The sequence below is a fragment of the Cyprinus carpio genome, chromosome A22 (assembly GCF_018340385.1).
Source record: "Cyprinus carpio isolate SPL01 chromosome A22, ASM1834038v1, whole genome shotgun sequence".
Lineage (NCBI taxonomy): Eukaryota > Metazoa > Chordata > Actinopteri > Cypriniformes > Cyprinidae > Cyprinus > Cyprinus carpio.
In genome coordinates, this window is record NC_056593.1 from 21293701 (window position 1) to 21316125 (window position 22425).

The 22425-nt window shown below is 39.3% G+C and overlaps 2 protein-coding genes across 2 annotated transcripts; one reads left to right on the forward strand and one right to left on the reverse strand.

Moving 5' to 3' along the window:
* Positions 1-624: 624 nt before the first annotated feature.
* Positions 625-14204, reverse strand: pex6 (peroxisomal biogenesis factor 6). The gene is made up of 17 exons (XM_042712227.1): positions 12994-14204; positions 12308-12477; positions 12153-12236; positions 11973-12078; positions 11745-11881; positions 11138-11249; positions 10532-10734; positions 10219-10405; positions 10003-10079; positions 9775-9907; positions 7988-8193; positions 7852-7913; positions 7651-7759; positions 6329-6445; positions 6180-6257; positions 5951-6090; positions 625-1371 (listed from the first exon to the last, which is right to left on the reverse strand). The coding sequence occupies exons 1-17, from the start codon at positions 14164-14166 to the stop codon at positions 1235-1237; spliced, it is 3231 nt and encodes a 1076-aa protein (XP_042568161.1). The 5' UTR covers positions 14167-14204; the 3' UTR covers positions 625-1234.
* Positions 14205-17878: 3674 nt separating this feature from the next.
* On the forward strand, positions 17879-22021 carry LOC122135034 (protein ANKUB1-like; the record flags this gene model as incomplete). Its single annotated transcript, XM_042712487.1, has 3 exons — positions 17879-18238; positions 18892-19715; positions 21829-22021. Coding segments are annotated over 3 exons (1377 nt in total), but the record flags the coding sequence as incomplete, so codon positions are not given.
* Between the last annotated feature and the right edge of the window lie 404 nt (positions 22022-22425).

The following is a 22425-nucleotide window of genomic DNA, read 5'->3' on the forward strand; positions in this document are numbered from 1 at the left end:
TACTATGGTACACTAATGAAAATGAAAACAAATGATATCAAGTATAAATACAATTATAATTTTTATGTAAAAATCCGCATGCAAAATATCATTCATATATTTTATAAATGTTTTTATTTAATATTTTATAAATACTTATTTCAAATTCTAACTTGATTCTTGCTTCATCTGAGTTTGGGGTGAAATATGACAAACATTTCTTGACATTTCTCGTGAGATTCACTCATCACACTTCCAGCAACAAGTTACAGCACAATGAGTCAAAATATATGCTTGCACAGTTTGAAACTTATTTTTTTCTTTTGAACAATTCTGTCTTTTGTGTTCATATTGTCTTCTATATCTAGCTACTATGTCAAAGCAAAGCACAGATTTCTTTGAAGAATCGCATGCGTTTAATTTCAGAGGATTTTAAGATTCTTTTCAGTAATTCTTTGAATAAACAAGGTAATACTTCATATTAAGTCGTCCCATTTGTCCTTTGTTATATATGTAATAACAACATAGTAATGAAATAGTAATTACACATTAATAAATCCAGAAAAATATAAACATTTAAAAAATAAAATCTCATTAACATTTTTAGACATAAACCACTGCTATCAGCCCTTTTTAACATTTGCATAGCAAATTAATTAATTACTAATTAAATGATCCAAAACTAAGCACTTAATATAAAGTGTGACCAATGCGAGCCAATACGTTAAAATCAAAGCCCTGAGGGTGATTCATGTGAATTTATCTACTGTGCATGAGTAATTTCACTTCATTCACGAAAACACTGTAATTAAGTACACTTCACACACACACACACACACAGTCTAGCTGATGTTTCTCTTTAGTTGTGGCTTTTGCAGTGCTAGTTAGAAATCAGCTTTCGTTCTATTTAATCTGATTTCTTCAATGGCATCTGATTCTGCATTTTTCAGCCTGATCTGATTTCTGTTCAAGCATTAAATACGAAACCCATTAAGGAAGATGAACAGAAATCCTGTGGGATAGGCAAGTAAACATGAGCAGGTTCAACTTTTAACTCATTTCTTTTCTTTAGAAACTACTGTGCAACATAAAACAATCACAGCCAATCAGACGATATTTGACATTTAATAGTCAGCTATATGGACCAATGAGAGTAGCTTCATTACCCCGGGTCTGGTTAGGACACAGTGCAAAACCTTAAGCTTCAGAAGGTCCCACCAGAGGAATGATTTCAGATGGGCGAGTGTTTGGGATGTTATTTTATGTTGAATTTCTGCTGGATGAGCTTGTATCTGTTGAGCTGCTGCTCAGAGACGGATGGCTGAAGGCCTGCCAGAGCCTCTCTGAAGTCTTCTGAACACAGAGTCAGAGCACTGGCCTCTGAATCCACACCTGCATCACAGACACAGAGATGAAGAAAGAGTGAAGGCAAGTAATGAAGACATTGAGAAAGAAGCAGAGAGGCCAGAAACATCCTCTACTCAAGCAGACAAATGCACATGTGAATGCTTGACCAATGCATTGCCAAAAGCACAGGGTTAGAATGAGGTCAAAGTCCTGCATAGCGTTTGCGTAGAGTATGTTTTTAGGCTCAGAGCGAGTAGCTGGAATATGGACACATGGGTTTCATGCATAAAATGTTACTTTTAAGTTATTTTTGGTTCAAACATAGCTCCATCTTCTAAACGCTTAACCAATAAAGATCACAGATGTAGACTGACAAATGCACAGGCACAAATGTTTTGGTATTTTGTTTCTTAATATATTGCAAATATTTGCATTGAAGGGAATGTTTGAACATGCTGATTAGTCTGTCTGTGTATTTTACAAAGATGAAGGATCAAAGGAGTGTTTTCAAGTTCCTACACAAAACTAATGAACAAGTTTCACTTTTTATTCACTTATCATTAAATAGTTGATTTTTTGAATTTGTATATATATATATATATATATATATATATATATATATATATATATATATATATATATTTAAAGTTCCTACACAAAACTAATGAACAAGTTTCACTTTTTATTCACTTATCATTAAATAATAATAAATATATGTATTTTTTTTTTTCTGAAATGAATCGCGATTAATCCCACCTTACATTAAAGTTTTCAAGTATGGAGTACCTCAAGGTTCAGTACTAGGGCCTTTACTCTTCAAGCTTTACATGCTACCCTTGGGAGATATCATCAGGAAAAATGGTGTTAGCTTTCACCGTTATGCTAATGATACTCAGCTCTATATTTCTTTGCGGCCCGAAGAAACATACCAATTTGAAAAACTAGTGGAATGCATAGTCGATATAAAAAACTGTATGATGAGTAATTTCTTACTGCTAAATTCTGAAAAAACAGAGGTGTTAATTATAGGACCTAAAAGCTCTGCATGTAATGACCTTGAACTCTGTCTAAGCCTTGATGGCTGCTCTGTCAATTCTTCGTCATCAGTTAGGAACCTAGGTGTGCTATTTGATAGCAATCTTTCCTTAGAAAGCCACGTTTCTAGCATTTGTAAACTGCATTTTTCCATCTCAAAAATATATCTAAATTACGGCCGATGCTCTCAATGTCAAATGTAGAAATGTTAATCCATGCGTTTATGACCTCAAGGTTAGACTATTGTAATGCTCTATTGGGTGGTTGTTCTGCACGATTAGTAAACAAACTCCAGTTAGTCCAAAATGCACCAGCTTGAGTTCTTACTAGAACCAGGAAGTATGATCATATTAGCCCGGTCCTGTCAACACTGCACTGGCTCCCTATCAAACATCGTATAGATTTTAAAATCTTGCTTATTACTTATAAAGCCCTGAATGGTTTAGCACCTCAGTATTTGAACGAGCTGTTGTTACATTATAGTCCTCCACGTCCGCTGCATTCTCAAAACTCAGGCAATTTGATAATACCTAGAATATCAAAGTCAAGGATTTTTAGGCTGCATTAATTAGGTAAACCGGAACCGGGAACACTTCCCATAACACCCGATGTACTTGCTACATCATTAGAAGAATAGCATCTACGCTAATACTAGTCTGTTTCTCTCTTATTGCAAGGTCACCGTAGCCACCAGATCCAGTATGTATCCAGCCCAGATGGTGGATCAGCACCTAGAAAGGACCTCTACAGCCCTGAAAGACAGTGGAGACCAGGACTAGAGCCCCAGATACAGATCCCCTGTAAAGACCTTGTCTCAGACGACCACCGGGACAAGACCACAGGAATCAGATGATTCTTCTGCACAAACTGACTTTGCTGCAGCCTGGAATTGAACTGCTGGTTTCATGGAGAACTGGCCCCCCGACTAAGCCTGGTTTCTCCCAAGGTTTTTTCTCCATTCTCTCACTGATGGAGTTTTGGTTCCTTGCCGCTGTCGCCTCTGACTTGCTTAGTTGGGGACACTTCATTTACAGCGATATCATTGACTTGATTGCAAATTATTGCACAGATACGATTTAAACTGAACTGAGCTGCATGATGACATCACTGAATTCAATGATGAACTTCGTTTAACTGTCATTTTGCATTATTGACACACTGTTTTCCTAATTAATGTTGTTCAGTTGAAACAATCTGTTTTGTTTAAAACGCTATATAAATAAAAGTGACTTGACTTGACTTAAAATTTACTTTTATACTGCAATAATTTCACATTCAATCTTCAAATGAATGTAGAAACAACAAAGACAGTATATTTTTAATATTTATTTAATGGCATCTGTATATGGCTGAAGGTGAGTATCACTGATACCAATACTACTGATGTCTTTGTGAATTTTTTCTAATATTTAACCAATGACTAGCCATTCAACATTACAGTATAATTGAGAGTTGTCAATTTTAACTTTTATTAGATTTTAAAAAATAACTTTCAATTTAGGTGAATCTTAAACACATAAACCCATTATAATAAATGTCAAATTTACCTGTGCCCATCAGCAATTATGAAATATACAGAAATTGAATAAAACTCTTTATAAATAATTATCAAACACTAAATTCTAAATTAAATATAGATGTATCCTTAAAGCTTTCTTTTGTTCTTTGATGAACAGCCATGATAGCAGTGGTTATTAGGTTATTTTAGACAGCGGAGACCAGGAGAGATGTATCCTTAGATATAGATCCCCTGTAAAGACCTTGTCTCAGACGACCATCGGGACAAGACCACAGGAAACAGATGATTCTTCTGCACAATCTGACTTTGCTGCAGCCTGGAATTGAACTGCTGGTTTCGTCTAGCCAGAGGAGAACTGGCCCCCCGACTGAGTCTGGTTTCTCCCAAGGTTTTTTTTCTCCATTCTGTCACTGATGGAGTTTTGGTTCCTTGCCGACTGTCGCCTCTGGCTTGCTTAGTTGGTGGACACTTCATTTACAGCGATATCGGTGACTTGATTGCAAATTATTGCACAGATACTATTTAAACTGAACTGAGCTGCATGATGACATCACTGAATTCAATGATGAACTGCTTTAACTGTCATTTTGCATTATTGTCATACTGTTTTCCTAATTAATGTTGTTCAGTTGCTTTGACGCAATCTTTTTTGTTTAAAGCACTATATAAATAAAGGTGACTTGACTATTTCGGCTGTTGAACATGATGCGGATCTGACACGCATCATAGTTTCTCATAACTCTTTACCCACCTCAGCTCTTACCACCTCAGTCGGCATCAACGCCTCTTATTCACTTTGAATGGAGTGACGTCAGGTGTTGCCGAACTGAATTGTGGGTCCGTTGCTTGCGGCAGAAGTTGAAAACTTTTCAACTTTTCAAGCACCAATGCAGGCGTCAGCCAATCAGATCACCTTATGCAAATGCCCTGGTGTAGACCCTAGCCAATCGCGATCATGCAACACCAGAAAAATGTGATTGGCTATTGTCACTATGACGGTCATGTCAGCACCAAGCTTCATAAATGCGCTCTATCAAGCGTCGACGCAGACGCCCCGTGTGAATGTACTCTTAAAGTCTCTCTGATGAGCTGAGGAGTTGAATCAGGTGTGTTAGATGAGGGAGACCGTGCTGCAGCTCCAGGACAGTTTGAAAACCACTGCATTTCAGAGAAATGTTCTTAAATCTGATTCATATGTAACAAATACCTGCATGCAGTTTTAAGGCAACATTAAATACCTTTTTGGTAACTTCATGACTTAACTGACAACAACTATGACATTGCACGCTCGTAGTTTCTTTTGCGCTTTAATATGAAATGAGCCTATATACAGCACGGGCTGCTGCATTTGTGTGTGCAACTGAAGAGCATACGCTATGATCACAGTATAACGGCCTGACAGGACAGGAAAATTCCCTAGCTCCGCCCCTGCATTAACTGCATTAAATATTTCTAATGTGTTAAACTGAAACAAATTTATTTTGTATGTAATTATATATAATGTAATTATAAATAATTCATATTATTTAAAATTATTATAATTAATATTTTTACAATGTTTTTGAAAGAAGTCTTATTTAATCAAAAACAGTAAAAAAATAAATAAATAATAAAATCTAATAATAATAATACTTTTATTCAGCAAGAAAGCATTAAACTGATTGAAAGTGACAGTAAAGATATTTAGAAAGATTTCTATTTCAAGTAAATGCTGTTCTTTTAAACTTTATATTCATAAAAAAAAAGAAATAAGAAATGTTTCTTAATAATTGAGAACCAATAAAATACTGAACACTAATAACTGAACACTAAATCATCATATTAAAATGATTTCTGGAAGTAAAATGCTTATCTTCTCTAGAGAAATAACATCCTCCTCCTGCATGTGGTGTGGTGCTGAAATCCTAATGACCAACAAACATGCAGCCCTTACAGCTCTGAGGACCGGAGGTAACAGGGACTGTGGCATTTCCTGTAACATTTGCCATTTAGTTTGGCGTGGTTACTCACCCCTGAGTCACATAATCAGAAAAGCCCATTCATCCTTCACTGGTATATTTTTCCACATACCTTCAGTGATTCGTGAAATCTTCCTCTTGATGGCGCACATCATGGCATCCGAACAGAGCGCGTAGAGATCCGCTCCAGTCAGCTGAGGAGGACAGGACTCCACGACCTCCGACAGACACACGCTGGGATCCACTTTAAACCTGCAAGCAGAACACCAGCAGAGAGTCACCAGCAACAACACACACCCTCCAGTACTGAGAGAGAGGAGCGACATGATGGACACACTCACCTGCGCAAGACCGCCTTCAGAACCTGCAGCTGAGACTCTCTGTCTTCATTCACACCAACATACACCAACTTATCAAACCTGGGGGGAAACATGCAAAAATGCAAGAATGCAAGACAAACTGAAAAGCAACTGAATCTGAATGAATTTACCTGCCAGGCCTGAGCAGGGATTGGTCCAGTAGATCTGGGCGATTAGTTGCTCCGATCACAAAGACATCTCCAGACGAATGAAGACCGTCCAGCTCTGCTAAAAGCTGCGACACAACCCTAATAATAAAAAAAATGACAAAACCTGGCTTGTCATGATGCAACAATACACATTGTTTCAAAGCAGCTTCACAGTATTAAACAGGAAAGTACCAGAATCAATAACGAAAAATAAAAAAACTGAGGCAAATCCAAATTCATGCAGGAAAACAGTCTTTATTCAGCTTGAGTAGTTCAATAACAACAACAGTTCAGTTCAATAACCGCATGCATTTGTGGATTTTGAAATATTTCTTGCATCAAGATGTGCTGAAAAGTCCACAAATAAGTGGACTCCACCCACCGTCTACTCAAGCCAATCAGATAGCAGAGCTACAACCCTATGATGACCAATCACGTTTTGCTTTACACTCAGGAGGTGGTAATAGATTCACTTTACACCCGTGGTGGTGATTGTTTCGGTTTGGAATCGTCGGCAGTAAACTGATGCCCCATTCTCCTTCTGAAGTACTCCACGCTTGCACAAATATAGGACAAAATATCATGTAGAAGACCAAATATGAGTCCATATCTGTCCATATGATATGACTTCCTATCTCAGCCAATGCAGATGAGTGAGTGAGGTTATATGAAGGAGACCACCCTGAGCGAGAGCAAAACGTGATTAGTTATAGTGATGGCGTGCTATGATTGGTCAGCGCAATGTGGCTGTTATGTGATTGGCTTGAGTAGATGTGGGTGGAGTCCACCTATCTGTGGAATTGTGAGAGCTTTACATTTATTTGTGGATCATAATGTATTTATTTGGAATAAAGGAACAAAAATAACCCCATAGTACAGTACACTCACATAAAGCGATAGAAAATGTCTGCTCTGTCATAGCTTTTAATGTCGCAAGATATGTAAACTATATAATCTTTACAAAGCTCTAAATATTAGATACATGAGCATATCCAACTTTATTGGTATACATTCAGTGTATGTAAAGCTATAGATATTATTCAGCAAATCTCAACTGCTTGATTTGTTATACCATCACAAATGTAACTATATTATCGCCCAGCTTTAATCTGCTAAATGTGACTATAAGGCATAATATATCTTTCCACGTTATTCTGAACTGAGGAAATCCTGAGGCAGGATCCCATGTCTGATACGTGAATGAGCTGATTCTTTTGAAATGGTTCGCAAATGACACTGAATGATTCATTCATGGACGGGACTGGTGTTATTTTGAGTTTAGTATCTGCACATGCGATGCTGACCTGTCCATCACCCCTCCTGAGTCCCCACTGTGGCCTCTATTAGGAGCCAAAGAGTCCAGCTCATCAAAGAAAATAACACAGGGAGCAGCGGTTCTGGCCTTACTGAACACTGTCGGACAGAGAGAGAGACGTTAACCAGCTCAGTGAAATAAATACAGTGGACAACAGATTGACAGGAGTAGTTTATTTCATTGCTCTTACCCTCTCGAATGTTCTCTTCACTCTGACCCACGTACATGTTGATGAGTTCAGGACCCTTCACACTGAAAACAAACACCAAAGTTTTGCACTCTGACCAGTCTCTTGAATATTTCAAACTCAAAAGTGATGTAGTCACCTGAGGAAGGTCATGGTACACTCGGTGGCGACGGCTTTAGCCAGCAGGGTTTTTCCGGTGCCAGGCGGCCCATAGAGCAGCAGTCCGGAGCGCCGCAGCCCCAGCGAGAGCAGCTCTGGATGCTCCAGAGGAAGCTGAATCGTGTCCAGAATCTCCTTCTTTACCTGCTGCAGTCCACCGACGTCCTGCCATCTGACCGACGGGATCTGAGATGAAGAAACTGAGTTTTAGACACAATCACAGCTTTAAAGCAGGAGATTTTACTGAAAGTTGGGTAAAGAGTACATTACACCAGAGACTTCATTTCTGGGTGACCTTTATGACTGTATAGGGGATTTCAGAGAGGCCAGCAATAGCAAGCTAGCTTTGAAAGCATAAGATCCCACCCTCCCTGCATAATCACTCTCCAAAGCCACACCTCCTCCAAAACACATGACCGCACACAGACAGACTAGATGATAAACAGCGGCACGATGAGAAACGGCATCAATGCTGTCAGGTGACCTCATGTCTCATTCACCGGTGAGAAAACATCACAGTACAAAGCGCATAATATTACAATAATAATGCTTTCCAGGCAGGACAGTAGTATGTAGACTCAAGAATTTGATTGGACAAACATTTTTATGGTCCTACGCCTCCCACAGATGATATAAATTCATATAAATACATTTAGGCCACTTAACTTAGTGATTGCTGTTGGGATGTGAAGAGACTTTCAGCCAGCATAACAAAAAATGTTTTTGAACAATCACCCTTGTGAAAAGGAAGTGTGCTTAATTGTACTGCATGTGTACTTACAGTGAACTTGAAAACTTAAAAGTATCATTTTAAACTATTACTGGCAGATAATGTTACAAAATGAAAATATGTTAAATGTTTAAAATGAAAGTGTTTCTTAACACATTATAAGTACACTTTTAAAGAGTGCATTTTGCAATAATGTCAAATTAAAAGTTTAAATCATATCAGTTTTAATAACATTTTGCCATGCTTTTAAGAAATACACTTATTTTGATGTGCTGACTTACATGCTAAAGCGCATGCAAAGTACTTGATTATTAACTGTAGTGTGTTATTTATTTAAATACTTGAAATACAAGTTTCAATAGAATGACATTATAGTATATGTGACCCTGGAGCACAAAACCAGTCGTAAGGGTCATTTTTCTGAAATTAAGATTTATACATCATCTGAAAGCTGAATAAAAGCTTTCCATTGATGTGTGGTTTGTTAGGAGGATGATATTTGTCTGAGATACAACTATTTGAAAATCTGGAATCTGAGGGTGCAAAAAATCAAGATATCGAGAAAATCACCTTTAAAGATGTCCAAATATAGTTCTTAGCAAAGCATATTACTAATGATAATACATTTTTGATATATTTACAGTAGAAAATTTACAAAATATCTTCATGGAACATGATCTTTATTTAATATACTATGATTTTTCTTTTTTTTTCTTTTTTTAAAGAAAAATTGATAATTTTGACCCATACAATGTATTGTTGTCTATTGCTACAAATATACCTGTGATACTTATGACTGCTGTTGTGCTCCATGGTTACATATTTTAGTTTATAATACATGCTTGTCAGTACAATCAGCAGTACACTTTAACCATATTTAAAAGACAATACTCAACAACAAAACTACACATAAAGATGTACTTAAGTCCTACTTAAGCATGTCAAAAAAGAACTCTAAATGCATTTAATATAAATATAACATAATTTTTTTTATAAGGGTACAATGAACACAAAAGACAAAGTCAAGGTAACTGTACTTTTGGGGCTCCGATGGCTTGTGAATGTGCCTCCTGTAGGACGTCCAGAGCCGCGCTGAAGTCCTCAGACGTGACGCTCACCCCAGAGACACACAGGTCCTCCTCTTCCTGCTCACTCGCTGCTTCTGGAAAACTACACACAAAAAACACCACAGCAGTTTCTGATCCATACAACAGAACGGTCACAAACAGTGCTGGGAGACTGACAGCAGCAGGGTGAAGACTTACTACGTCTGCAGAAGTCGTCTGTGAGCGGCTTTCCCAGCACTGGTAAGAAGTGCGCAAAGATCTCCTAAAACAAAACCCTACAGAAACAAAGTCAACATGAAACCGTACTGCCAAGCAAATGTACTTATGTAAAGTTGGACCAGGACCATGTATAAAAAAGTACATATGTTAAATCTGAAAGCACAGATAAGATGAATGACCAGTCAATAGTCTCACAGCTGTCTGTTTGGCAATCTGGCCAAGATTGACGTCTTTCCCCAAATGCAGGTCCTCACTGAGGCTGGACAGCATCGTCCTGCGCTGCTCCTCGGACAGGCTCTCTATCCCCACCTGGTGCACAAACGCTGCCATCACATCTGAGGACAGCTCTCGCTGGCTGCTCACAGACCCCACCACCACCACACTGCAGAAGAAGAGAAGAAAGCAAGCAAATGATTACAAATGGCCATATGGTTCTTTCAACAGTCTTTGAAGCTCTTTTCTTTTCCATTAAAGCAAATGGAAGGACTCTGGCGTGTTGGCACCTCACCTGGCGTGAGCAGCTGCTGCGAGCTGGCAGAGGGTGGACGTGACCCTGGAGTCGGTCTCAGGGCCGTCCCGCGACTGGCCGAGCAGCTGCAGGTTTCTCAGCAGCAAAACACATGGGTGATGGAGCTCCGCTCTCTCAAAGACAGACTTCATCTTCGCCTCGCACGCAGCTGCAGTGTCTGCACAGAGACTGACGCAATCCACCTGCACACACCAGCCTCCTTTACATCTCTGTTCATATAACAACACTAGACAAAAAGCATATGTATTCTGTGGAGTTTTGTTTTGGACAAAAACTCTGACTATTAAATATGGCCATAACAGGAGTCAGCACTGTGACATGTGCTCCCTTGACGTAATTTTGTTGGCCACAAATTTGTTAAATGGTATGAATAAAATGCACAATTTCATTCAATATTTGTCTATTTTAATGCTCGTTAGAGCATCGCGTTTGTTAGCTTAGCAACATGCTAATGTTTTACTTGACTCAACAGTGTTTAGTTTCCTGTAAACCTATGAAAGACACAACTTATGAAGGTTCTGATGCTCATAACTGTGGAAAAAACACAAAACTCAGGAAAAACACTGCAGAAAAACCCCAACTCACCTTGATCAGATGCAGATGCAGCCTCCTGCTAGCCGCTCTTACCACGGTAACTTTACCACTGCCATTGGGACCCATCAGAAGAACCGAACAGCCTCTTTTTAACGTTAAAGAGCTGCCGAGAATAATATATATATATATTATGCCAATCAAAAAAGTTATAACATTATATAGCATCGACTACCACTTAAAACATCGCCTAAAGCAGTAGCTCTTAACCAGAGGCAGCAGGATGACTTCAAAGTATTCAGATCAATAAATTAGTTTTAATATATTACAATAATCTAACTTTTATCTAAATCTAAATGCTATTTAACACATACAATGAAGACTAAAATTCATGCTCTTTTTTTTTTTATATATATATATATATATATATAGAGAGAGAGAGAGAGAGAGAGAGAGAGAGACAGAGAGAGAACAAGTGGTTGACAATGGGAGGCCTTTTAGTCCAAAAGGTTAAAATTTGCTATTCTTACAGAAGGACGGACACACAAAATGAATGTGCTTCACAACACAACTTTTAAATGAGAATTTGTGTCCTTCATATTGTAATATTAATATTGAGGTTGTGAGCACCTTATTCATAATATACATACACAATACAGACCTTTCACTGAAGTGAGGCTGGATGATAGTGAGCAGTTGCTCCACAGTGCTGGACAGACCCGGAGGACAAAGACTCGTCCAGAACGATGAACCCTTCTGCAGCACAGAGCAGGGAGACCGGCTGTGGGCGGAGCCTCCCTGTGGACAGCCAATCAGAGCTTGAGCACACCTGCATATATGAACTGTATGATATGATTCCGATTGGACTATTATTGATATCATTTCTCACCATGTATAGTGATGTGTGACTGGAATCAGCCAGATATGAAGAAACCTCCTCCTCCTCAGCAGAGAAACCACACACCTGCTTCACTCTGCAATACAGCACAGGCCACCTGCGAAACACAGAAGCTGCATGAGGACTGGTTTTCAGGGATCTTTAAAGCATCGACTGAAGATAAACCCGCACCTGAGGATTCCTTCAGAGCTGTTCTCTATTAGATCAGGATGTCCTTCTGACGGGATTCCCAATATACTCCCCCGCTGAACAAGCCTGCAAACAAACACAACGCTCAGGAAAACCAGCAAGACAGTCATATATGACCATAAATGCACTGTGAGCACCTGGGAGAGCTGAAGTGTTTGTAGAGGATGCTGTCGAAGGGCCCATGGGAGTTGTAGTCTGGAGATATGACGGCTTCGATGTGCAGCTCTTTAGCAAACGGCGGCACTGCACATCGACACGCGCTCACGGAGATCTGAGACTCGGCCTCAGACAACACTTTATTCCACCTCTGCTTCAATTAAATCACACACACACACACACACAGAACTAATCACACATCTGTTGACATCTGATCGACCATCAGGCCTCACTGAGTGTTTCCATACAGTGGCAGACTGATAAAATAATATCTGGCCATTCTTGAGAAGAGAAGTGGTCCAAGAACTGAGCCCTGAGGCACCCCAGTACTTAGATGTTGTGACTTGGACACCTCACCTCTCCAAGATACTTTGAAGGACCTATCTGAGAGGTAAGACTCAATAGAATAGGTGTTTACATATATATATATCAGCAATTTTACAGCGAACTGAATTGTACTAAATAGGTCTTTTCTGTTGTGAAGTAACCTTTTGAACATGTATTTGTATTTACTCTCTCTATATGAAGTTGGATGTATAAGTATATCCAATGATATGTAAGAATACATCTACCGTTTGATTTTTTTATACACTTGGAAAATGTAAACTATATCATCGCACAGCAGCTTTACAATATATATGAAGTTCTTTATATCTATATACTTCACCTTAATTTTGATGGTCTTATTTCCAACAGGCACTGCCATCCCGTCTGTCAGGTTAAACCACTGAACCGGTGAAATGAAGCCCACGTTGTCATTCACATCCATGTCTTGCTGTCTAACTGTGTCAAAAGCTTTGATTGCAACCAGATGAACACGTCCCTGCTTCTTATTGGGAATTGCACAGCTGCTTTCCCGGTCGGCCAGGACAGGACTCTGAGTCTGAGGGGTCTTCTTCACCTTGTCTGCTGGGACGGACGCAATGACCCACTCCCCGTTAAACACACCCATCTTCAGTAACAAGCTCTTGTGCACAAAAATAGTGCTGTCAACGTCCAGTCCTTCATTCTGCTCTAGTCTAGACAGAATTCCTCCAGGTTTATGGAGATTTGAGACGTCTACCACGCGCACATCGAGTCTGCATTCAAGAGCCTGCAAGAAAGCACTGAAGTCCAGCACTCTACTGTTCAGCAAAGAGCTGCCGGAACTCAGGCTACTTGCGTACTGGGCAAAATCAGAGACAAAGAGAGAGGAAGCTGACAGTCTGCTCGTGGTGGTGCTGGTGTTGGTCAGGTCCAGATCTCTGCAGTCTGACACCACCACACTGGTGTCCACTGTTATCCTGCCCTGACTGACAGGTGTGCACTCCAGCACCATCACCTCTGAGAGGCACTGCTGCACCTGTGCGGCTTCTTCACCCAGTAGATGATGGTAGGGGATGAGCAGAGCATCTCCTTGCCTCGCCAGCAGAGTCTGTCCGTGACAGGACGCCAGGATCAGCAGAGCATTGGAGAACTTCTCTGAAGAAGCCCATTTAAAGCTCTGCTTCGTCCGAGCCCCGATGACAATCTTCTTTAAAGGCAGCAGAGACTGTGGACGAACCGTTCCCGGCGAGTGCTCCTTCAGTCCGTAGTGTTTGAGGAAAGATCTGCTCACATAAACAGCGAGGCACGTGGGAATGTTTACATCGGTCTCTCCCTCCGAAGTCGCGTGCGCGCACACCAAAAAGCCCCGATTACAGGGGGACTGTTGGTCCATCAGCGACAATAACAACGCGTATGTGGGTCCAGTGTAGTCTGGAAACTTTTGAGTAAATTGTGATTTGCTGATAAGCACATGTAGAGGATGAATATGTGTTGGAAAGTCATCAAGACACTGCAACTTAACGGGGGCCGCCATGTTGAAAATGTGCGCATGCGCATTGAAACGAGAAAAACTGACCGCTGACAGAAAGTTTTTATTTTTATTTTTTATATATAACTGATTATTTTGCGTAAACGTTACCTTTCCCCTTCAGATCAGAACTGTATCGATATATTGAAACGTTAGAGGGTAGGCTAATGGGAAAACTAAAGAAACCAGTTTTCGTACTACTATTTACCGTAATACAATGTATGGTACTTAATTTTTTCATACAATTATGTAATTATTTTTTTCTCTCTCTCTCCAATTCTCTTGCCTTCATCTCATTACTGCACGCATGGTTTGTCTTTCGATTAAATAATTCAAACTGAATGGCTACACAGATTAACAACACTAGATTTAGAATTGCAATAATAAACATTTAATAAACATTTAATAAACAATTAAGCATTTACATTTTAGTCATTTAGCAGACGCTTTTATCCAAAGCGACTTACAAATGAGGACAATAGAAGCAATCGAAATCAACAAAAGAGCAATGATATACAAGTGCTATAACAAGTCTCAGTTAGCTTAACGTAGTTAACGTAGCAAGGTTTTTTTTTTAATAATATAATAAATAAAAAGAAAACAAAATAGAAAAAGAATAGAGCAAGCTAGTGTTAGAGGTCTTTTTGCTTTTGTTAATTGTATAATAAATGAAAAGAAAACAGATGGAATACAAAATAATAGAAAGCAAGTGTTAGTTTTTTTTTTTCAAAGAAAACAAGCAGCAAATGAATAGAGTGCAAATCTATAAGGGACAAGTTTTGTTTTTTTAGAATAGAATAGAATAGAATAGAATAGAATAGAATAGAGGCTATAGTTCAATATAGAGGGTCAAATAAAGATGGAAGAGATGTGTTTTAAGCTGATTCTTGAAGATGGCTAAGGACTCAGCTGCTCGGATTGAGTTGGGCAGGTCATTCCACCAGGAGGGAACATTTCATTTAAAAGTCCGTAAAATGGACTTTATGCATCTTTGGGATGGCACAATCAAGCGACGTTCACTTGCAGTGTTCTGAACGCAAGTGTTCTGTTTTGGCAAGGTTGAAGGTGATGGTTCTTTATCCAGCAAGAAATGTCTGTTAGACAAGCTGAGATGCGAGCAGCTACTGTCGGATCATCAGGATGGAATGAGAGGTAGAGTTGAGTGTCATCAGCATAGCAGTGGTATGAAAAGCCATGTTTCTGAATGACAGAACCTAATGATGCCATGTAGACAGAGAAGAGAAGCGGTCCAAGAACTGAGCCCTGAGGCACCCCAGTAGTTAGATGTTGCGACTTGGACACCTCACCTCTCCAAGATACTTTGAAGGACCTATCTGATAGGTAAGACTCAAACCACTGGAGTGCGGTTCCTGAGATGCACTTTGCCAGTAGGGTTGACAGGAGGATCTGGTGGTTAACCGTGTCAAAAGCAGCGGACAGATTCAGCAAGATAAGTATTGAAGATTTCGATGATTAACATGATTATAATAATAAATAATATTTCTCCAAGTTATCTTAACATTGTGTGTTCTCATTTCATTTAGGCTTATTGCTAAAGCAGCACTTTATTACCACTAATAAACAACAAATACATCTGTAAGTCAGGGTTAGACTTTTCTTTTGTTTTTTTATTTTTTTGGTTATTTTTCTTTCTGGAGAACCACGTTATTTCTCATAGGGAATTGGTTTGAAATTACTGGACAACCAATGAATGTGTCTTAATGAGCTTATTTTCTCCTAAATAAATGAATTATTAAATTCTTCATTCAAAAAATGCTTGTTGACAATTAGCTTGTGGTATCAATCTTGGCCACTAGCTGGCAGTTCAATTCAAGTTTATTTGTATAGCGCTTTTTACAATACAAATCATTGCAATGATTTCTACAATATTTAGTAGTAGCTTTTCAGTGGTGACTGTCAGTTTTTTGTGCATACAGCAGAAATGTTCAGAAAAATCAATAAAAGACTTAAACAAACAGATGATTAACACTAATAACAGCAATTATGCAATCAAACTTATAGCAAAATGTGGTAGTTCTGTATGTTGTTTCTGGGTTAGCATCATCTGAGGTCCTCTGAGGGGTTGGCATCATCTCTTCTCAGGTGTTCTGGATCCAGACTGGAGCTTGTGTAAATCCTAGTAATCCCGTGGCAAAACAGAGAAACAAATAGAGACATAATTAGCATAGCTGCTGTTCCAGGCAAGTAAAATTAATTAGTTTAACCCAAGCTAAAGAATAATAATGCGCATTTGATCAGATATAACTACAGTCCAAAATTATGAGATGCATTATTTGAATGCTTGGCCAAAGAGGTGTGTTTTTAATCTAGATTTAAACAGAGAGAGTGTGTCTGAACCCCGAACATTATCAGGAAGGCTATTCCAGAGTTTGGGAGCCAAATGCGAAAAAGCTCTACCTCCTTTAGTGGACTTTGCTATCCTAGGTACTACCAAAAGTCCAGGGTTTTGTGACCTTAGGGAGTGTGATGGATTGTAGCGTGGTAGAAGACTAGTTAGGTACACAGGAGCTAAGCCATTAAGGGACTTATAGGTAAGTAATAATATTTTGTAACTGATACGGAACTTAATAGGTAGCCAGTGCAAAGACTGAGAAATTGGGGTAATATGATCATATTTAACTTTTCCACACATTTTGCACTTTTTTTTTTTACACATTTTTCACTTTTTTATTTTTTCATTGTCATCTTCTAAAACAAACTGATTTGAAGCACATGCAGGTTTCTGTTTGTATCTTGTTTCTCTTGGCAACCTATAAACTCAAAGATGCTCAAAGTCAGAAAGAGAAAAAGGTCACATGCAAATTTGCAATAAAACTCTCAAGGTCAGTTTAAGTTCAAATCTTTAAAGTTCACTGCAAGTCAAAGAATAAATGTTTTCTGTTAGTTTCAATAAAGGCGATTAATTTATGTTTTGATGGGTTTCTGCTAGTTGGTGGTTTAGTATTGATCTGAATATTTGTGTTCTTGAGTATTCATTGTCAAATGTGTTCTCTAACATATCACCATAGGAACTCAACATATCCCAGCTGCAAGACGTCCCATCACCCCCGTAAAATACAGCTGGAACGTAATCATGTATAGTATACAAAAATGGCATATTATATATTTGTGATATTATAAAATCTTTTTCATGCATACAGCCAAATAGTGGAACTGCATGCACTCAAGACCACGTTCAAAAATAAAGGTTAATATATGTATCCATGTACATGGCACTATTAGAGTACAATTTGGTATTTCATTATTAGAGAGATATATAAGGTGAACTATTATCTAACATACAATTGAAAGTAGCTAGCAGTAAACACTTCTAATGTCTATACTGCCCCTTAAAATGGGATTCTGTCCTGTTACCTATTCTGCCATATTTTTCATTTTATTAAAATATTTTACCTAGGATTCAATCAGAGCATTAAACTGTTTTCAGACATGACATACAGTTTGGTTACAGGGTTGCAAAAACATATAAACATGCATAAAATAAAACAGATCTTGAGAATATACCGTACATTCACACTTTGTTTAAATAAAGCAATTTTACCTCATTTTGGGGATTTTCAATCCTTAGTTTGTAGTACTTGCAAAATGTGCCAGTTGCTGTGCTGTAGTGAGCAGGTCTCACCACTGGGAGGCAAATATCTTCCTTTAAAAGAACATGCTGCACTTGGTTGTCTTGTTTTGATGCAAGTAAACATTCTGTCCCACACAGGAAGTCAGCAAGGCCATTCTACATGTGTTCAGTGCCATAACAAAGGAGACTCTCCCCATAATGGGAACAGTAACCTTACTGAGGTCCTTTGTGTCCAAACTGAAGTCAGTGGTGTCCCTGCAGCTCGGTATTCCTGTCAGTTCCTTCAGACTCTCCACTGGGAGCCACCTTCATCTCTATGACTGTGACCTGCTCAGTGACTATGCTGTGCAAGCTGGTAAATCACATCTACAAAGCCGTCCAATCACTGATACACACACAGACATTATACAGATAAAAAAGTATGTCTGGACTATGGATGGTATGTTGTGGATGGTCACGCACTACCACCAGACTTTCAAGTCAGTCTGAACACAACAATCTCGCGCAGTAACATGCACCTCTTTGCTAGTAGATGCACGACAAATGAAAACAATATCAAGTTGTTCAAAATATCAAACATGTTTCATGCCCATCATATACTAAGCAATTTTCTGTTATGTCTGTCAACTCTGACTGCCCAAAATCTGCAGACTGGCTATGACTTTTGTCAGCTAGCACAAACGCCTCCAGACTGCAAATCAGAGGCAAAAGTTGTGTAGTGTTTTCCAGCCTTTAGGTGTTCTGAGTGGTTTTATAATTGTAATTTTATATAATTTAATGAATGTAGTTTTATGGAATTTACACCTGTTTTATTAGACAAAAACTGGAAGTCTTATCTCTTTGAAAGGTAATAGTTCACCATATCCTCATTATTTGTTGTGTATAGCAAAAAATAAATTAATTAATTAAAAAAAAATTTTAAACATTTGGGAAGAGTTATACCTTGAAATTGTTTTTATTCATTAGTTTATTGAAGAGTTTCTGCCCTATCAAACACTTTCTCATTGTCCAAGGAAACTTCGGGACCCTCACTAGAAATAGATGAGGATGTCACACTAAAGATGTGGCAAATGTCCAATGCTAAGGGCTCTATACAACTTTTAATAGAACCCAACTGTGCTTGATTGATCTCTCATAAGCCTCTTTCACACAGAAATTCCGGAAAATACAAGGATAATGTGTCCCGGGATCGTTTGATTGTGGTTCATTCACACTTACTCTTGGTTTTAAAATTGTTTGTTAGTAGCAGCATTGCAAATCTGGCCTGTTGCGATCCCAGTGGCAGGAATCTGCTGCAAATCGCAATTCGCCATAGACGCAGAGAGTGTGTTACCTGTTTAGCTTCAAAACTTTACATTACTGTCAACTTTCCTGGGTACTCTCTACCAATGTACATCTACCTTCAAATTAAGATATGGATTTGCAGGGCTCAAGCAAGAGAACGCCACTTGTTGGGAAGAAAGCTTGGTGATCTGGTGCATGTTGATGGCTTTCCCATGCAGAAGAAGTCCTCGAATCCCAGAGGCTGGGCATTGAGAGGATGTATAGAGGTCAAAGAATCATCCTGTGGCTTCCCAGTGACATCATCCTTTGTGGGTCCTTCCTGTGTCTGTCATTACCCTGCTGCTCCACCTTCCCAGAGTGCATCAGTAGTGCTGCCACAGCTGCATCCTCCCCAGGCCATTAAGAGCACAAGACAAGAGCAGAACATCACTAGAAACAGGGCATGTGGGGGGAAGAACCCAAGGGAAATCCTGCCAGCTGAAAATACCAATGGGAGCATGGAGGACTGGTGCAGTAAAGTTCCCCTGCCCCATTCTTTTCCAGACATCAGGCACAGGCACTTCCTCATCAGTAGATCCTCAAAATCCGACAAGATACTTGACGTCCCTCAGGAAACCTTTAAACTGCTTAATGGACGAACTCTTCGGGAGAATGCCATTTACTGTTTGGCCATTGCTAGGTTGGTTATAGTTATAAACAATAACAATGTTAAATCCTTTCTTGTGTCCTTTGGAGGTTGACATGCTTAAAATTGTACACACTGTGGATTTGGGGCTCAGTGTTTGGCTAGTTGACTCTTGCTGGTAGTCTTGCATAGCCAGACCTTCAGACGGATGACAGGAGGCCCGCCTAAGAGGCCCAAGTTAGTTTTGTTCAGTTTTTGTTTAGGGGTGTGGACATGTCCCTACAAAAACAGACCGGCTTGTAGCCAATAAATCATTTAATCATGAACACCATTTTCAGTTATCAAGAGTCTGTGTTGTGAACATCACATGCTTTTGAAAACCTATCTTTAGGTTGATCCTGATAAGCGAGTTTTGTCACAGTTTGGCATCACGATGGCTTTGTTTTCAGGCAACACACAAATCTCCCAGAAACCCTGTAGAATTCAGCCAATCAGATGACGAATTCAAAAACTCCTGAAGTGTTTCCCATTTTGTGTGTCTTATGCATGAGACGTTCCGCCAACAGTCTGTAGGCATGACTTCTGAGGCTGAGACTACTCCATTGACAGGGAAAGAAATTGCTATCCATTCTGATTATCCAGGTTTTTTTGCCAGCAACAGGGAGCACCCTGAGAGCATACTTCACTTTCCGCGTTCCATTCTGTCTCACGCACAGCTTTCAAAGTATACTCAGCCGTGGATGAGTACAGATAGACGAGTTCGACACATGCGCAGTACCACCTAGTGGACTCGTTCTGTCTCAGCGTTCACTTCATGCCTGATCTTTTGTATGCAGAAAAGTGCATAGAAAAGTGCAGACGTCCATGGACACTTCTGATGACAAAAATTGCGTAACTCAGACAGTGTGCAGACCGTCGGAAGTATGCCTTGGGCTTCATTCCTTAGTATTGACTACAATTCCTTCCAGTACTAAGACTCGAACCCGCCACTTTCAGATTACATTAGGCCATTAGGCCACAAAATTGTGAATCACAAACATGGGCTCTATAGTATATATAGTTAGGCTGACTGCACATCCTCTTTTTCCTAAACATCCTGGCCAGGATATATATATTGCCTAAATTATCCAGGTTTTGACTTTGTTTTTCTGTTTTCATATGCTGAAAAATATGATCAAATTAGTTTGACATTAACATGCATAATCGATCAATCATGGCTCGTGAGAAAGTGGGATCTACAGAGAATGGTCAAAGCGATGCAAATATGGGTACATATTAGGTGTGTTTGACTTGAAACTTGGTCACCCTGATATAGTACATATTACCCCCTCTTGTCTACTCTCTGACGTCACAGCTCACAGTTGCTAGTGAAGGATGTGGGACTGTGTGCCTTCTTGTGATGGCATAAGTGTTATTTTCCCCCACAAACCAGTGAAAGGGTTGGTTCACCCAAAAATTAACATTAAGCTGCGTTTTACTCACCCCCGAGGCATCCTAGGTGTATATGACTTTCATCTTTCAGACAAATCCAGTCAGAGTTATATTAAACATTGTCTTTGATCTTTCAAGCTCTATCATTGCAGTCAGTGGGTATTGCATTGCTTCAGTCCAAAAGAAGTTAAATAAAAACCACCCATCCATAATAAAAAGTGTCTCACACGGCAACAAAGGCCTCCTGTAGGGAATCAATGTGTTTTTGTAAGAAAAATATCCATATTTAAAATGTAATTATCACTTTAATCTAGCTTGCGCCAGCAGTTGTACACAGAAGCAGTTCCGGGCGGATGATTGAGTCTCCCCCGATGCCTCGGGGGTTAGTTAACCTTAATATAGGTTGGTAACAATGAAATCAGCTGCAGGGTGGGGATAGTGCCTATCTGGTTTCAGGGGGAAAAATAATGTGCGGCATAAACTGGAGTTGGATGTAGGGTGGGGGTGTTGCTTGTATGGTTTGAGGTTGGGTGATAATTTGGATAAAAAATTTGAGAGGATAATGAGTGTTGTGATATGTGTTTTTGTAAGCGGTCTCTTGTAGATAATATGCTTGTCCGATTAATGACAAATGCAGGAGTGTTTTGGGAAATCTGTTGCAAAACAATCATTATTTTTGCTGTTCCGTTTGGCACCGCTGGTGACGTGACACATGTCTTTTGTTTTCCCCTCACAGTTCTTTCACTGAGAAGCCGTGGCTGCAGCAGCTAGCGCTAGCACAGACACTAGCCAGACGCAGCGTCCAAAGCACTCTGAGAGATGACCTGGACACCTGCTCTGACAACACTTACAAAACAGATTACACAATAAAGTCAGAGCCAACTTGTCCAGAGTGTCAAAAACATGCTGTCCAGATTCTGTCTCTATGAAGTCTTTAGTTGTCCAGAATTGATTTTTACCCCCCCAAAAAATATCACATTATGAAATGGTCATATGAATGGTTATGAATGGTGATGCAGCCATTGCCTTTTTACACCCAGATTATATTAATACTTTATATCCACTAGGTATCATATATTCATAATTTTGCCAGTTTGTATACCACTTGGAACTACATGATAAAACAGAGATGGATGCAGCATATGAAAGTCGTAACTACTGGAAACAAAATGTATCAAAATCACTTAAAGGGATAGTTAACCCAAAAATCAAAATGACGTCATCATTTACTAACCCTCATGCTGTTGCAAACCTGTATGAGTTTCTTTCTTCTGCTGAACACAGAAGAAGATATTTGGAAGAATGTGGGTACCAAACAGTTAAACATAGAAAC

What these genes read in the sequence shown, in the direction of transcription:
- pex6 (XM_042712227.1), bottom strand. Translation starts at nt 14,166, where the DNA reads ATGGCGGCCCCCGTTAAGTTGCAGTGTCTTGATGACTTTCCAACACAT. An exon ending in TGAAGAGAACATTCGAGAGG is followed by an intron (nt 7,760 to 7,851) that starts GTAAGAGCAATG and finishes TCTGTCCGACAG; the next exon opens with TGTTCAGTAAGGCCAGAACC. An exon ending in GATTTCACGAATCACTGAAG is followed by an intron (nt 1,372 to 5,950) that starts GTATGTGGAAAA and finishes TCTGTGATGCAG; the next exon opens with GTGTGGATTCAGAGGCCAGT.